This window comes from Sardina pilchardus, chromosome 21 (assembly GCF_963854185.1).
Source record: "Sardina pilchardus chromosome 21, fSarPil1.1, whole genome shotgun sequence".
NCBI lineage: Eukaryota > Metazoa > Chordata > Actinopteri > Clupeiformes > Clupeidae > Sardina > Sardina pilchardus.
The window spans coordinates 1987102-2004825 of record NC_085014.1 but is presented as its reverse complement, the minus strand read 5'-3'; the positions used below and the strand labels follow the sequence as shown (position 1 = coordinate 2004825).

The window sequence follows — 17724 nt, the reverse complement described above, 5'->3', positions numbered from 1 at the left end:
TATGAGTTTCATCGAGGTCAGATGACGTTAGCAAGTGTCTTAAAGGACAGAGGAGATTTGGAATTGTTAGCAGGCCTACAATTTTATTTCAGTAAACTACTTCTTCAACAACGACTTCAAATTAAATCCGACAGCAGTCCACTGCTAAATCTGGAGGTTAAAGGCAGAAGTTTTTAGGACTTTCAAGGGAGGGAGAGATAGCCCCTGTTTGTTGCGAGTTACGAGTGGCAGTAGGCTAGTCCAAGCTGCGTTGTTAGCTTACATATAAGTAAAAAGAACATTCAAAAACATTTAGTAGTTTTACTACAAATTGGAGAAAAGTCATACTAAATGGGTCACTTAGTGAGTGTCTCTTTGAAATGCAAATTCGTTGTCGTTGTTTAGCTTAGCAATTTGTGTCTATACTATGATGTAAATCAAAAGAAACATGTCTGCACAATAGAATAGTTCTCAGCATTTTTATTAACATAGAAAGCATTGTGGCAGGATTTCCTTTAGGCCTATCACATAAGATTCATACAGACATGTTACAGAATCACTTGATGCATGTTCAGATAATATAAGGATATTCCACCACAATTTTTTTCTTGGCGTTTCTGTTTCGTGGGGAGTAACTCCAATCAACATGTCATTAAACAAAATATTCTACAATACATTTAAAGAAAAATGTTTTCAAATTGTACAAAATCCAGACAAAGACAATATACAAATTATATCCACCTCTACCCAACCAACTGATCCCCACCCCCAAGCACATACATACCAAAATCATCTACAAAGAAAATCATCTAAAAATTAAAAAAATCATCTACAAAGAAAATCATCTAAAAATTAAAATGGATATTACATAAAAATGCCATTATTATGGGAAGGTAATTTCATCGCTTTGGTCATCCATCAATAGAACAATACCATTTAACTTGGCTAATCACATTATTGAACAATGTGTTACATGATCGAATTATCTTCAGTCGTCCCGCATAATGATTATAAAACGTGCCACCATTGTATGCCACATTTGGATGATAGAAGGTTTGATATAGTCTTCTGTTTTGCAGTCAATCCCTCTTTCATTGATGACTCTTTGTGTTTCTATGTATACATCATTAGTAAAGTAACCACCCCCATTTGCATTCACCATTGTGTCTATTTTCTTCACCAGATCAATGACTTGAGTGTAGTCACTGCTCTTGTTGTTGAACACATGATACCGTCCACCACAGCTCCTTATCACTTCCTGCAGTTCATTGTGGCCATTTCTCACATAGTTATCAATGCTCCGTTCACCCAGGTCATCACCACGAGTGAACAGTACTATCATATAGTCTGAAGCTGTTTTATGAAAGAGCTCCTGCAGGCCTTTGACTGCTTTCTCTTCCTCCCTAGTGAATCTGCCCACCTGAATCACCAGCAGGAACACATGGGGTCCTGGACAGGTGTGCTTAATACATCTAAGTATTTCTTGTCTGATTTGTATTTCATTTGGACCTGTGTCTAAAATACCAGGTGTGTCACACACTTCAAGCAATCTTGAATCATTAACACTATGTCTTTGACATTCATCAGTGACTGAGTTTGCGGAGGTTTCTGAGTGAAATGCATTCCTCCTCAGAATGGTGTTGCCCACAGCACTCTTCCCCACTCCAGTCTTCCCAATCAGCACGATTCTCAGAGGAGGACCTATTTACACACACACACACACACACACACACACACACACACACACACACAAACACAAACACACATTGAACATTGACTGAATATACGGACAAACTCCGGAGACCCCCATAGATGTACATGACATATAACATAGTATCAAAATCATCACATGGTATTAAATAGGTATTACTAAACTATTACTAAACTGCCTGTTGCAGTATTTGTGAGACAGCAAATAATCCATATTCTCAACATCATATGAATATGGCTACAAACTTAAAATGACAACTTAAGCACATGGACAAATGTTGCCATTAAAAATAAACTAAATATATGGATCCATGTTTTTTTTTTTTTTTTTTAAAGAGCAATACCTTCAGGGAGAGATGATGAGCTGCCCATTCTCGCTCTGTGTCAGATAGATGTCTATGTAGAAATGTAATGCACATGTTCGGTGCTGGTCCTTTAATAGAATCACACTGCCAATATGCTCCACCTCATCAGTGCTCCACCTATTTCTTCAACAGTATAAACTCAGATCGGCAATCTGTTCTTTAAACAGACTGCAGATCAGGCACGATTCCACAGCATCATGTCAAATGGTAAGATTTGCATTACAGATTATGGTGTTGTAGTTTATTATAATCTTTCAATATTAATTGATTAATTTGGAGAGTTAGTTTATCAGGTAACTAGAGAAAGGTATTTTGTATGTTATTGTCAGTGTGTAGCATAATAAATTATCGGTCTACACAAGGGCTATATTTTGGCGATCTAAAAGGCACGGTCACTGGCAAAAAGTTGAAAAAAATGTTGGGGTTTGTCCAGTTCATATTAGGTGTTGTTGAGTTTTTCATCCAACTAAAATGTCTGTGCAGAAATGGCACATATGGTTATATTCTAGAGGTCCTCCACAATAACTATATGTGAGTAAAGTGGATGTAATGAAATTACTTTTTATCATATTCAGTGTAAACACAACTATTTAAAAAACGATTTTCAAATGTCAAAGTTCAAAGGTAAAAAACACACTATAAATATATCGAGCTAAGACTTTTGAAGTTTGAACCTTGAAAACAACGGTGTTGGCTCTGTATAAGTAACAAGAACATTAAAAAATGTGTAAAAATTGGAAAAAAGTCAGACTAAATGTGCCACTTAGTGAGTGTCTCTTTCAAATGCAAATTAAGTTGAATGGGCCTTTTGAATGGGCCTTTTGAATGGGCCTGCTGCAGGTAAGAGTACTGAAATCCTAGGATTTTCTTTTATTGTTTTTACAAAGTGCCATAGATACATTTTCTTTTAAAACATATATATTTGGAAACTAGGTGATTAAAGATTTCGATAACACTTTACCTGACGGGTTCATTCATAACACATTCATAACAGCTGTCATGAACTGCATATGAAGCATTCATGACTGATTCATGAAACATGACTCAACATTCATACCAACACTTTCATGAATGTGGAAGACAAAATGACGAAAAATAAAAGCCCAACAATCTAATCCATATACAGGGTAGGCTATTATGAATCCTCTCCAGCGTTTGTAAACATCTCATGAATATTTTATGAAGTCTACTTCAAATGTTACTTTACTATACGAGTTGTGAAGTATTCATCATACTGGGGAGTGAACTAGTATACTGACCATCTGTGGACCTCTGAATGGTTGGACATTCCTGTTTTATATATCTATTTAGTCATTGGTGTAGACAATTATGCATTCTTCAGAAGTTAAAAAACAGACTAACAAAAAACTGAATTCTCCTGGACACTGGACTTCCCCTTTGACTAAGATGTGACATGATCAGGTTGGCTAAAACAAAAAAGACAGCAATGCTGCTTTGCGATTGTTGGACTTTTATTTTGACAAGTTTTTGACGTTTTGTCTTCCACATTCATGAAAGTGTTGGTATGAATGTTGAGTCATGTTTCATAAAGCAGTCATGAATGTTTCATGTGCAGTTCATGACAGCTGTTATGAATATGTTATGAACGAACCCGTCAAGTAAAGTGTTACCAAGATTTCTAATGGTGTCACTTATATGTTTCCAAGACCAAAACTAGCAGAGATTGAGATGTGTGTTTGGAACAGTTTTCAAATCCCCAGTGGGGGATTTAGACTCCAGAGGGTTAAAGCAACACTAACAAGTTTTTTGTACCTCACAACAATATTTCCAAAATCATTTCAGTGGTTCATCAACTCGTAATAGAGTGAACGGCACTTTTGCAGCGACACAGTTTGCAGCCCTCTATCAGCTATAACCGCACTATGTAAATTTACCAGATTAGGTAGCGAATCTGTAGTTCGATGGAATGAGACATAAGAAACTACAAATTTGACTAGCTTTCATAAAATCATGCAACCTACTCTGTAACACTTTACGATAATGGTACATGAATTGTCATGAATTCATGCATAATTCATGCATTAATTCATCCCTTAATATATCATGAATCATTATTACTTAACCCTCATGTTGTCCTAAAATCTTACGACGTTCGTTGTCCTTGGGGTCAATTTGACCCCAGCTACAAAAAACTCTCAAAAATGATTAAAATTATTTTTTTTACCCAATTTTTTTTTGTGGTAGGTCCTTAACAAGAGTGTAATAACCACTATCAAAAGCCCTACAAAACAATCCCACCCCCCCACACCCCTTTATGAACCCTGGAACCCTGACTGGCAATATGGCCAATCCAGTGTCAACAGCCCAAAGGCTGACTTTTTGGACTTTTTCAGACCTGCCAAAATAACTTATATGTAATATGTACTTGTATATGAAATAATGATAATAGCTACATGTTCTCATACTATTACAATAATAATATCCATAATTTGTCAAATATTCATTTTCATCATGTTTCATAAAAATGGGGTCAAATTGACCCCAATACCACCAACGTAACTATTTTTTTTACAGGACATTGGAAACATATTTTTGTGCAAATTTCATGTTTACTCTGTTGTACCCTTCAAATAAGGAAAAGTCATGAAACTTGAAGCAAAACAAAAAAAGTGAACCATATATTTTATGATGTTAAACACTGCTTGGGGTCAAATTGAACCCAAGGACAACATAAGGGTTAACATGAAGTAACTGAATGTCATTAATGAATTCATGCATAAACAACTCATCATCTTAAGCATTAAGTACGGTTGGCACATCATAATGAATCATGATTAATTAAGCATGGTCATGATGACTTTTTGTCGGACAAAATCGTGGACATCACTGTCATGGAAAAAAAGAAAAGTAATACTACATAAATGCATGTTAACTAAATGTTATGAATTATCATGAGTTAACTCATTAATTCATGCATTAATTATACATGAACATCTCATTAATTAGCATGAATTCAATGTCTGTCATTGATGACATCAGGTATGGACAACAAATCATCTTGAGCATTAGGTACAGTGGGTAAATCATTAAGAATAATGATAAATTACACATGATCATGTTGATTTCTTGGTTTTTGAAAAATGTGTTCCAAAGATCATTTTCAGACAATATCGAAGAATCCACATTGTTTAAATATAGGCAGGGGCGGAGTAGTAATCGGCCGATTCGGAACATTTCCCGCCAGGCCGGCCGGCCTGATGTTGCATTTGAACGGACCCAAGACGTGCCTGAGCGGCCGCTAGAACAACCATAAGATATTTTCACAAGTGCTCTATCCCCTGAAATTCCAAAATTACTTGGAAACCAACCACTATTTAAACCATTTAGTTGCGATATATACCTTAGTCATGGTTACCCTACATATTAATTACAGGCCTACTCATCTCAGTTCTCTCCCATCAGTGCACTTGTGGGTAGCCTTGGGTGTCTTCATTTAATTCTTCATATAATTAAAAGTGTTATTTAACTCTTTTGGCCACAAATAAATTCAAAATAGAACAGCAAAGCCTCCTGGGAATGGCAAATACGTTTGCTAGGTCAAGTCTATTACAGAAATGTAGGGGGATAGATGAGCGGCCCCTCCTCTAATGGCATGGCCCCTTTGCCTGTAGGCCTATTCGTGAAAGTAGCGTTTTGATAGTGAACGGATTAGCAGGTGTTTGCTTGATTAATATGGAAGGCAAGAAGAGGAAAGAGAAAGAGGGGGCTGAAAAAGGCAGAATTAAGAAGAAGCGACTGCTGGAGGAGCATGCATCTAAATGCTCAAAACAGATTTAGGCTATCCGTAGCCTAGTCTACGGCCATTACGAGTGCAGGTAAATTTGACAGAATGAAAAAACATTGACGCAAAGCTCAACTACGTAGGCTACTTGCTAGACGGAAAATATCACAAGCTAGTTAACACTAGAAGCGCCAAGCGCCGGTCATTTGACCACTGACGTGTATTACTAGAAGCGCCATGTAGGTTTGACCTAGATATACCTAGAACTGCCGGGCTGCGGTCATTTGGTCATTCTATTTTCGTCGTAGCCTATTTATGTACGTAGGGTGCGTATGCCTACGTACATTCACAGTTGTATATCTAATCTTCTATTTGTAGGCTATCTTTTAAAGCTCAGACTAATGTATAAGCATTTTCTTACAAATTTGCTGGACTGTCTGAGTTACGTCACGTCAAACACCTATCCGAAAGTATCGCCTGTAAAATGTCAAGTGGCGCAGCGTTAACACCCTTGACTGCAACGCCGGAGACTCGGGTTCACAACTCGGCAGGAGCGAAGTATAGCAGCTCATATTGACTGAATTCACTGACCGTTTTTCAACGTCGACGAACAATTATTTTTTGTTAATGGTTTTTAATAACAAACTATCTGAAATAAACGGATGAATCACAATACTGTTTAGGCTACCATTAACAAAAAATAATTTCGCCAGCCAATCATTTTCTAATCCAAATTGAGCCGCCATCTGACAAACTTTGGCTAAGCCAGTTAACTTTTTGCATCTAAAAATAATTAAATCATAGAGACACACACGAAAAATAAACGATAGCCTATAAACGATTCCCACTGGATACACCACATCAGTATTGTGCTCGTTGCTACGATAGGCTACACAGGACTCAGTTGCATGTTCTGTACATGAAGTGGCAACTAAAGCCATTATTATGGCGTTACATTTGTGCCTCAATTATGAGCGCAGAGTGGAGCAATATTGAGCGCAGAAACATATTTTGAGCAAGCAAAAAAATTATATTTTGAGGAGAAATGAAATTTGAGCACAAAGAATTTGTAATTGAGCAAACGGGAATCAATTCTGTGCTCAACAAATGTCTTTGTGTGTTCGCTACGGTCAACATGTATGTGCAACAACAGCCCGCCTTTCATTCAGTTTCACTCTAGCCTACGCGCTCTCATACACAGCTCCCTTTGCTCGCTCTAGCTCTCTCCCTCTCGCTCAAGTTCATCTCTGCGCTCGCTCAAATTCATCTCTGCGCTCGCTCAAAATCTGTAGATAATTGCCAACCAATCAGAAGATTCACCCGAATTTGATTGACGGGCAACCTGACGAATCAAAGTAGCTCTTCAGTCGACAAAAAGCCTTCCCCGCGGGAAAATTGTGAAAGTGGACATTTTTTAAAGCCTTCTCTCATCTACGGTCACTGTCTACGTACTTTTATCCAAAGACTTACAAAAGAGGATCAATATTTAAGCTAGCCTACAGCAGGGAAAGCTAAGCTAAGAGTGCATATTGCAGGCATGAATATTTAACGTTAACGTTGCAACACAGTTATTTAAACAAAAGTCGAATGTACGTGCTGTTTCGTGTTTCGTTGGTTCCTCCCATAGACAGTTAACCTACGAATGAAACAGGCGGAAGGCAAAAGAAGCATACAGTTTAAGCTATAGTTAGAAACATACATGCTCCAAACTATATCATGTTTATATAGTTCAACATGTTATTTCACAGTGATTTTATGTGTTTGGGGACACCACACATTCAAATAAATGCCCTTAATGGCAACAGGCTATGGTTAACATGGCAAAAACTCGACAGCTTGCCAGGCACTTGCCTACAGTAGTTACGGGTTGCTAAGCCACGATTGGCCTGTGGCAATTTTAGGGCTTCTGATTGGTTGGCAATTGTGGCACAAATGTAACGCTGTCTACAGATTTTGAGCGAGCGCAGAGATGAACTTGAGCGAGAGGGAGAGAGCTAGAGCGAACAAAGGGAGCTGTGTATGAGAGCGCGTACAGTGAAACTGAATGAAAGGCGGGCTGTTGTTGCACATACATGTTGACCGTAGCGAATTCACGAAGACATTTGTTGAGCACAGAATTGATTCCCGTTTGCTCAACTACAAACTCTTTGTGCTCAAGTTTAATTTTTCCTCAAAATATAATTTGTGTGCTTGCTCAAAATATGTTTCTGCGCTCAATATTGCTCCACTCTGCGCTCATAATTGAGGCACAAATGTAACGCCATACATTATCAGCCATGAAAAATTTGGCGGCTGCAGCTAGGTTTTGGCTGTTTTGGCATAGCCTATTGGAAACCGATCATTCCCCCTCCCCCATACACGTCTAACCAGTTCACGGAGGGAGGGGGGGTCGTTTTGCTACGTGTGGACATGATCTTAGGCTACAGACATCACTGCGGCATAGACAACTGCCTCCCCACCCCCACCTCCTCTCTCTGCCCCCTGCATAGGCTGTAGGCTGGTTTGTTGTTTACATGCAACTCGTGGAAGAATGTGCCATCATGTTTCATCACATATGCGTGTTTCAGAATGTTCGAATTCGCCAGCGTGTGTGTAGTTGTGTGAATAGAAAATAATAGAATAGAATATACTTTATTGATGCCTTGCTCAAAAGGACATCTACCATACACAGGTCGGGGATCAAACCAGCAACTCTTGGGCGTAGGGGCTGAAGCTCTAACCAGTGGACTACAGCTCTGCCGCCACAATCGATAACATGTGTGTCTCAATCCCGAATCACGAATTTACATAGAAGTAGCCAGTGTTGGGCAAGTTACTGAAAATTAGTATTCAGTTACAGTTACTAGCTACTTCTTTTGAAAGTAATTGAATTACTTGCCCAGTTACTGTATATCAAAAGTAATTAGTTACTAAGAAAAGTAACTTTTAAGTTACTTTTATGTCTGCGCTTTAGATGTAAATACGAACAGTACTGAACAGTCAAACACAATAAACATATTTGTTTAGACCTAGTGGGTCGTCAAACACAATAAACATATTTTTTTAGACCTAGTGGGTCACTGACTCAACAGTTGACAGAGGATGCATGTCATCGATAACATACCTAACGGTATGGACACGGTTAAAGTGACCAAAAAAATCACAGATCATTCACAGCAGTGGCAATCCTAGTCTGCTCAACCCACAGAAAATGGCTCATCTTGTTTCTATTTCATATTTTGAATTCATAATCATAAACTATATATATTTTGTTAACAGTTAATAGTACTTTAGCATCTGCATAATTACTTATAGCTAAAAATAATCAGTAATTTGAATAGGCCACTTCATGTTGATTACACTTGTCTTTAATGACATTAGCCTACAGGAGTGGTGTGTAGGTCTCATTGAGTGACTGTCACTTTAAGAGGTACGTGAATGTAATTAGGTTTCATTCGGTTTTAACGGGGAAAGTCACGCATAGTTCACTGACATGTTTTCATTAAATAAAATTAATGTTAAAAAAACGAACAAGGTAAAGAGGATATTTCTGGCGTCATAGAAAAGATAAGTGTCTTGCTTCTATGATTTAGGTAGATTGAACTCTTATGTGGGGTCTTTGCACCTGCACATAGGCTGTTTTACAACTCACCACTACGTTTCTGCCTTTGATTTCGACGAGCGAAAATTAATGTCCATACTTCCAGGAGAGAAAGCTCATCTTATCCGCACTGTCGGCCATGATGTGGTTTAAAGGTACATTATGTAGGATTTTAAGTGTTTTAGTACCTCAAGTCAATGTTTTCATTCATAAATAGATCCTCTTTGGTGTAAAATAACATATGCCAATGATCTGACTCGTCCTGCTGGCCGAAGAATTACTTCCCGGCATTTACATTGAAAGGGACGTTCACAGGAAGTCTTCCATGTCTTTCCGGTGTATAGAAAAATATGAACTGCCGAGAGGGACATAAAACACTACCGCTACCGCTAAACACTACCGCTAGGGAAAAATGCGTTTTTGCATTTGGCGTTACACAGAGAAGCAGCGGGAAGACGGTCATACTTAACCTACAGACAAGCACTGCACTTAGTGACATAGTTCATGCCTTTAGAGCAATACAAGCATTAGCCTATACTGTCCTGTCAAGTTGTTAGCTGATGCTATGCTAATATTACGATAGTAAGCTAATGTAAAAACAATATAAGCATGACAACGTAAGTCACTATGTTCCTCGAGGAGTAATTACTCATACATGATCATACAAATTATTCAAAGAACTTTAGAATAGCTTACATCATCACTGGAAAGAAAACTCGATGTAGTGGTAGAAGACATCTTGAATGAATCTCGACCCATTCAACTTCCCGTAGTTCTAGCCATCTTGCAACGCACTTGCAAAGCATAGCTGCTCTCTCTGTCTCTACCCCCCTCCGAGGTAGCTAGACCCTACAAGATCCCTACAAGATTTTTACACAGCCTATGTGTGTAAAAATTATTTTCAGCTGAAATTCGAAGTTTTGGCCAAAACATTCACGGCAAGCGAAACTTCAGTGGGGGCAGGGAGGTAGACTTTGTTGTTAGACTCCCCTAAAGCACTGGCGTAGGTTTAGGGGGGGACGCATGGGACTAGTCCCATTCAATATTTTAAGATGACAAAATTGTTCCCCCCAATATTTCCGCGAACTTATTTTTGCGTTCCGACGGCCAGCACCAGCACGACAGTAAGCCTACAAGGCACGCCGTGATTTGATTGGCTGAAAACGCTACACGCACGGGACGCGAGAGTGTCAAAGCAGATTAGCAGAGTCTGACTGGCAGACAAACGTGCGTGCGGGTGTCGACGATAACGGTAAGTTACCACTGTCTGCCAACACGTAGGTTACCCCATAAAAGTAAAACATTTGAACACTCCCTTTGCTCTTCAGCACGTATGTTTGTCCCTTTTTGTACTTTGTAGATCATCTATGGCATGCCACCCAAGAGAACATACAAAGCTTTGCACAAAGGGGACACAAAGCTTTTTCACAAAGCAAATAACTATAGCCAACAAACTAGCAGTGGTAACGTTAGTGACCAGACTTTCAAATTTAGATTGTACCGTGGAAAATATTATTAACTAGTGATAGTAGGCTATATGTTACCCAGGATATTGTTACAGCTAAACCTAGCGTCTGTAATATTTCAACTAAGGTTAGGAGCATTGCAGGGGTGTGCAGCACGGATAGTGGCATAGAAGTTGCTATATATATCTTGATAGAATGCCAACGTTTCCTTACCAAGTCACCAAGTAGGCTTAATTAGCCTACCTTAAGTTAGAATCTTACAGTCACAATAAACAGTGAATCTGAGTCATTTTCGTTTCTATATTAATTCTGTAATGTATTAGCAAAGATCCTTCATTACTAACTCCGCTTTAACCCTCTCTGGTATTAGTGTGTAGCCCATACAATGCAGAGAAATAAAAGGGAGACCGAATTCACAGTTTAATGAAGAACTGTCATTGCATTGCTAGACCAGTTCTGAAAGTACTTCCCTGTGGCAGTACTTTTTGCTAGTACAATGTCCATAATAATTTATGTTGATAAAATGTTGTGGTTTGTTCAGCATTACACAGTCTCAGGTATTTATGTATTATGTCTCATAAATGTATAGACATTATTCCCAAAGTATGGTTCATACCCATACACAGTTACTTAAATAACAGGCTATATAATCTGGGCAAATCTAAGATATGCGTAGCTTCTGTTATCTGAGAAACAACTTTGCCATCTAGTGGTTAAACAGTGGATACTACATAATAATTGTCGTCCGCACACATTCCTCTACGCGCGGGTATAGTAATATAAACGCAAGAGGCTATTGTTTAAACTAAACGGAAACAAAAACGAATTACAGTCTTCCCAGTAAAAGTTCACTTCTGGGTCCCCCCCCCAAAGCTGAGACCAAACCTACGCCCTTGCCCTAAAGAGTGTCTAAGGTCTAAAGCTGCCAGTTACAACTGTCGTTCAAAAACAATTTACGATTAGATAGTTGTTTTTATTAAACTGCATGTGTAAAGCTTGATATTATTGGGAGGAATTATTAACCTTATTATTAGCCTTCCAAAGCACTATTCCCTCGGAAAACATTGCAGAAGCCCGCTACTTCTCTCTCCCACGACTCCAAAACCAAACTGTTATCTGTCACAGCAAGTCAAGTCAATTTTGAATCACAATGGTCAACGTTTCAGCACTTTTTTGGATCATTCTGACGGTAGCCTACATTTATGACTAGGTGCAACGACTTGATTATTTTCAGCCGATAACTGAATCTTATAGCCTATTCGCAGATTAACTGCACTCAAACTACCGTGTGTGACATTACATTAATACACAGGATTAGATGTTAAAATCCCTTGTGCCAAAATCCAAGGCAAACACACATTAAGAAGCCCCTGTCCAAAATTAACTTAAAGAAGCAGGCTAACCACCACTCTGTTAACCAATGGTCACAAACACAAGACAGATGGCCAATCTCACAGCAGTATATGGTATACAGCATGTCATTGGAGTTATCAAGTGGGCACCCTCATTCACCGATGTTTCGTTAAGTTAGGCCCACGACACCTCGTGAAGGCTTAACAGTGAAACCAGCGTCCTGGAGTCACTCCCCTCCATGCTGCCACCATACTACCACATTGCAACAAACAAACCAGCTAGTTTAGCTTGTGCTACGCTACATGCTACCACCACATGCTGCCTCCATACTACCACATTGCAACAAACAAACCAGCTAGTATAGCTTATGCTACGCTACATGCTACCACCACATGCTGCCTCCATACTACCACTAGTTTAGCTTTTGTTATGCTACATGCTACCACCACATGCTGCCTCCATACTTCCACATTGCAACAAGCCGACTTGCTTGTCTTAGCTTGCGCAACAAGCCAACTTGCTTGTCAGCTTAAGAACCTTAACCAACACACCACACACACCCATACTACCACATTGCCACAAGCCGACTTGCTGGTCTTAGCTTGCGCAACAAGCCAACTTACTGGTCAGCTTGAAAACCTTAACCAACACACCACACACACCCATACTACCACATTGCAACAAGCCGACTTGCTGGTCTTAGCTTGCGCAACAAGCCAACTTACTGGTCAGCTTGAAAACCTTAACCAACACACCATAAACCTAGGCACCTTGTCTCAAACACAAAACAAATAAGCCAGCTAACTTACCTTACCCCAGGAAGTAGAGTTTCTCCTTACCCACAACCATTCACTTGCTCGTTCTGCTGCCAAAGACATGTTACTAACCACTTGCCTTAGACTTCGTCCACGAATGCCCAACTCAGACAGCAAGCCAATAGCAGATCTGGCCACAAACCCTCGTGCACCGACTTCAATAGGCCTTAATCTCACACTCCAACCTCGCTGCGCTGCCTCCTCTGCTATTTCAGTGTATTTTGCTCTCTTTAACTCATTGGCCTCTTCTACTCTGTCTTCCCAAGGTACAGTTAGCTCGACTAGGATAACCACTTTATCTCTATCAGACCACAGCAGCAGGTCGGGTCGCAACCTAGTGCTCACTATATGCGAAGGTACTGCCATCTGCTGGCCTAGATCAACCTTCATTTCCCACCCCGCTCCATTAGCTAAAGAGCCGTTTTTACACCTGGCCTTCGTGGAACGCTGTTGACCCCCCTGACGTACAAAGTTAATTTGCTTACCATCCTTACTTGCTGCTAATGAATTAACTTCTCTCCGCTTATCCTCAATTGCTGCTGCTAAGCATTTCAGTACTTGGTTGTGACGCCATGTATAGCGCCCCTGGGTGAGGCTTACCTTGCATCCTGAGAGGATATGGTGGAGGCTGCCCACACCCGAACAAAGTGTACATTTATCATCCTCACCAAACCATTGACTTAAGTTCTTGGGAGATGGGAGCACATCATATGTAGCACCTAACATAAATCTAATCCTGCCAGCATCCATGCCCCATAGATCTTTCCATTTAATCTGCTTTTTTTCCACCCCTTCCCAGTTTACCCACTGACCTTGTCTTGCCTGTGATACTGCTTTGGTACATCTAACAGTCTCCTCCTGCCTATGCATTTCCTCCACAACCATTTTCCTCCTTTCTCCTGCAGGAGCCTTGCTCCACAAAGGTTTTCTTATGTCTAAACCTAGACCCCCCCGCCCATGCTGCACATGACCCATTATGTCTCTATGCCTCAATGCTGATTGAGCTTGCTTAACTGCCTGCTCTGGGTTCCACTTCCTCCCTGCCTTAACTGTAGGTGCAACTTTCCTCACCACTGGGTCCTTAGACTGAGTAAGAGTCATATCCAATCTAGCCTTAGCACACTTAAATTCTTCTGTCAGACTAGATATTGGCAACTCCACAATGCCCTTCCCATACAAGGCTACACTGCTTAAGCAGCGAGGCACTCCAAGCCATTTTCTCACAAAGGAATTGATCATTTTTTCTAACCCTTCAACCTTTGACAGAGGAACTTCATAGACTGTCAATGGCCACATTAGCCGGGGCAATAAGCCAAACTGCAAACACCACAACTTAAGCTTACCTGGTAGTCCTGACTTGTCAATTTTTATAATACCTTGCCTAGTGACCTGTCTTAATTCTTCAACCTGTACCTTATCATTAAGGCTTGCATCATACCATCTTCCCAAACTCTTCACTGGCTTATCCATAACTGTGGGCATCACCTCCTTATCAATAACAAACTTCTTATCTACTACCTTCCCTTTGACAATTGAGAGACTCCTAGACTTACTAGGCTTCACCTTCATTCTAGCCCACTGCAGATTGCTATTTAGCTTATCCAATAACCTGTTGGTGCATGGGACGGTAGACGTCATAGTTGTCATGTCGTCCATGAAAGCCCTAACTGGGGGGAGGCGTAGCCCTCCCTGCAGTCTCTCCCCACCCACTACCCATTTTGATGCCCTAATAATGACCTCCATTGCCATTGTAAAAGCAAGTGGGGAGATGGTACATCCCGCCATAATCCCTATCTCAAGCTGCTGCCACCCTGTGGTGTACTCGGAAGTAGTAAAACATAGTTGAATATCCAGAAAGTATGCTTTCACTAGGCTTTTAATGCTACCTGGAATTCTAAAGTAGTCAAAGGCCTCCCACAACAGACTATGCGGTACTGATCCAAAAGCATTAGCCAAATCCAAAAACACAACATGCAGGTCTCTCCTCTCACGCTTCGCAAACTGAATTTGGTGCCAAATCATGCTGGTATGCTCTAAGCACCCGGAGAAGCCAGGGATTCCAGCCTTTTGCACCGAGGTATCAATTAGCTTATTCCTTTCAAGATAACTTGTCAGCCTCCGTGCCACAACACTAAAGAAAACTTTCCCTTCAACATTCAGTAAGCTAATTGGTCTAAATTGATTAATCTCCACAGCATCCTTTTCTTTAGGAATAAATATTCCCCCAGCCCTACGCCAAGCCTTAGGAATACACTGCTTTCTCCACACTACTTTCATTAACTGCCACAGAAATCTCAAAACACCTGGTGCACTCTTATACAGTCGGTAGGGCACCCCATTAGGTCCCGGGGCCGAAGAGGCCCTTGCATGCTTAATCACTTCTTGCACCTCCTTCCACCTTGGTGGACTGTCATCACACTGGCTACTTACATCACCAATAGGCGGGATATCAGCGGGAAGCACCATCTCTCTGAACCTCTCCCCGTCTTTGTACACCCCCTCTAAGTACTCCTCAAGTTTCAGCTTAGGTTCCAAAAGGCTACCACTTTTCTGCATTACAAATAATGACTTAACAAACTTAAATGGGTCTTTGTAGAATGCTAGTCGAGCTCGTGATTTCTTTTTCCTGTTCCTCCTAATATTTTCTGCTCTTCTTAGCACTGCCAACCGCCCCCTCACATCTGCCTGCAAAATGTCAATACCTTCCTTCTCAACGACTGTAGCTTTTCTCCACTGCTTCTTAAGCTGCCTCCTCTCCTTAATGAGTTTATCTATCTCTTTCTGGCGCCTAGATTTAACTACTTCCTGTTGCCGTTTTGCCCTTTTCTCAATAATCCCAAATCTTTCCTTACCATAGCTATAGATAATGTCTCCCACTTTCTCTAATTTACTTTCAGCTGTCCCCTTAAGCTGCCCCAGGATGCTGACAAGATCACTATTAACATCCTCCCATAGTCTACCATCTGCTGCACCTGGCCACCTAACCCCAAGTCTATGACCATTACTCTTCTCCCTCCTTGGCTGCCTGGTCACTCTTTCTGACATTGATTTAATCATCTTTATAACAATCTCCAAAATATTAAAAACTAATATTCATATTTATTAAAAAGGAAATAGGCCTATATAAAAAAAATACTACGAACAAGTTGAAAGTCAAGTTTGCTTAAAGAACTCTTCCAGAGTTTTTACCTTAAACAACACAAATAAATGAACAGATAGCCTACCTCAAACGTGCTGTATGTCATAATGAAGACTATCAGACTATCAACACGGTTTGACACGAATGAGACATGGCTTAGTGCAAACTGAATCTATGACGAAACGATTTGATTCGTGCACAAAGCGCCATCTAGCTATCATTATGTGTAAGTGACAGCGTCCCAGTCTAAGGACTCAGCGGTCATTTGACCGCCTCACCGCGCTTTAAGTAGTTCACACCAGCACGGCGCTTCTAGTAGGTCGTCAAAGCGGTCAAATGACCGGGGCGCGGCGCTTCTAGGTATAAGTGGGTCAGAACGGCCCGGCGCTTCTAGTGTTAACTCATGTAGCCTACATTTCAAACGAATCAATGGCTTACAGTTTTTTTTTCAGTGACTAACATAGCGTTTGTCCAAACAGTTGTAACATTTTCAAAACACATTGTGGCCATACCATTTACACATTTCATGTTGTTTTCGCACAATATGCAGGCAGTGAACACATTTCCACAATGCTTACATTTTCTGAACAAACAAGTTATACCTCTCAACAAAATGATGGATCGTTTTTCTATTATTTTACAGATGTTACATGACATCCCACAATAGTTAAAACAATTCCAAACCTTAGTAACCTCTGCTTCTGCAATGGTATCAGTTCAAAAACAATATGTCTCAGCTGATAATAAACAAACAATTGAATAACTGGCACAGATGATGTTGGGTAAATTGGGCCAACCACAGCTGATTCCAGTTTGTCTTAGACTTAGTGGCAGGGGTTACTTTTTACATTTACATTACACTTACACAGTAAAAGGAGGAGGTGATGTTTTTGGAAACAGAAACATAAAAAGACAAATACTGTAATGTCTGGATGAGGAAGAGTCACCCCGCATTCACACTGTCTCCGTCCGTCAACGGATCTCATTCACTTTGCATGGGGCGGACTCGAAATGCATTGTGGGTCCGTCCGTCGCTTCAGCTCCGTTGCCTCCGTCAAGAAAGTTGAGAAATGTTCAACTTTTCAGGCAGCGACGGATCCGTCAGCCAATCAGATCACGTAAATGCAAATACACATACGGCAGATCCAACCTCCGTGATCCGTTGACGGACGGAGACAGTGTGTACGTGGGGTAAGAACAATGGGCCCAGGGATAAGAGCAGTGAAAGGTGCAGTAGGAGGTGCAGGAGCAGTGAAGCAGTGAGAGGTTCAGGAGCAGTGAGAGGAGCAGGCCCAAGGAGAGGGCAAGGTAGAGATGTAAAATGCTTTTGAATGTGAACATTACAGTATATGTGGACAGTTCCCAACCAAGAAATTTAGTGTAAAAATGGTGTATTGCATGTTTTGCATGCAAATGCCCGTAAAACTGAAACATGAAAGTCTGGACCTGGACCTTCATAAATTGACTATATTACTGACTATATTACATTAGGCCAACATTTTGTTTGTGTTTATAATATACGGAAGGAGGTCGTGCTCAAGGCATGGGTGGGTTGGGCCGGCAGTGGGCTGGCGG

General features: G+C 40.5%; 2 protein-coding genes across 2 annotated transcripts in view; one reads left to right on the top strand and one right to left on the bottom strand.

The window, feature by feature from the left end:
• Positions 1 to 452: 452 nt before the first annotated feature.
• On the bottom strand, positions 453 to 2088 carry LOC134069057 (GTPase IMAP family member 9-like). Its single transcript, XM_062524905.1, has 2 exons — positions 2034 to 2088; positions 453 to 1680 (listed from the first exon to the last, which is right to left on the bottom strand). Exons 1-2 carry the CDS (start codon positions 2059 to 2061, stop codon positions 968 to 970), a joined length of 741 nt encoding a protein of 246 aa, XP_062380889.1. The 5' UTR covers positions 2062 to 2088; the 3' UTR covers positions 453 to 967.
• A 140-nt stretch (positions 2089 to 2228) lies between these two features.
• Positions 2229 to 17724, top strand: part of LOC134069100 (GTPase IMAP family member 8-like) — a 65231-nt gene continuing 49735 nt past the window's right edge. Inside the window, exon 1 of the mRNA XM_062524957.1 lies at positions 2229 to 2261. Within this exon, the coding sequence (XP_062380941.1) occupies positions 2252 to 2261 (10 nt within the window). The 5' untranslated portion in view covers positions 2229 to 2251. The remainder of the gene's footprint in view (positions 2262 to 17724) is intronic.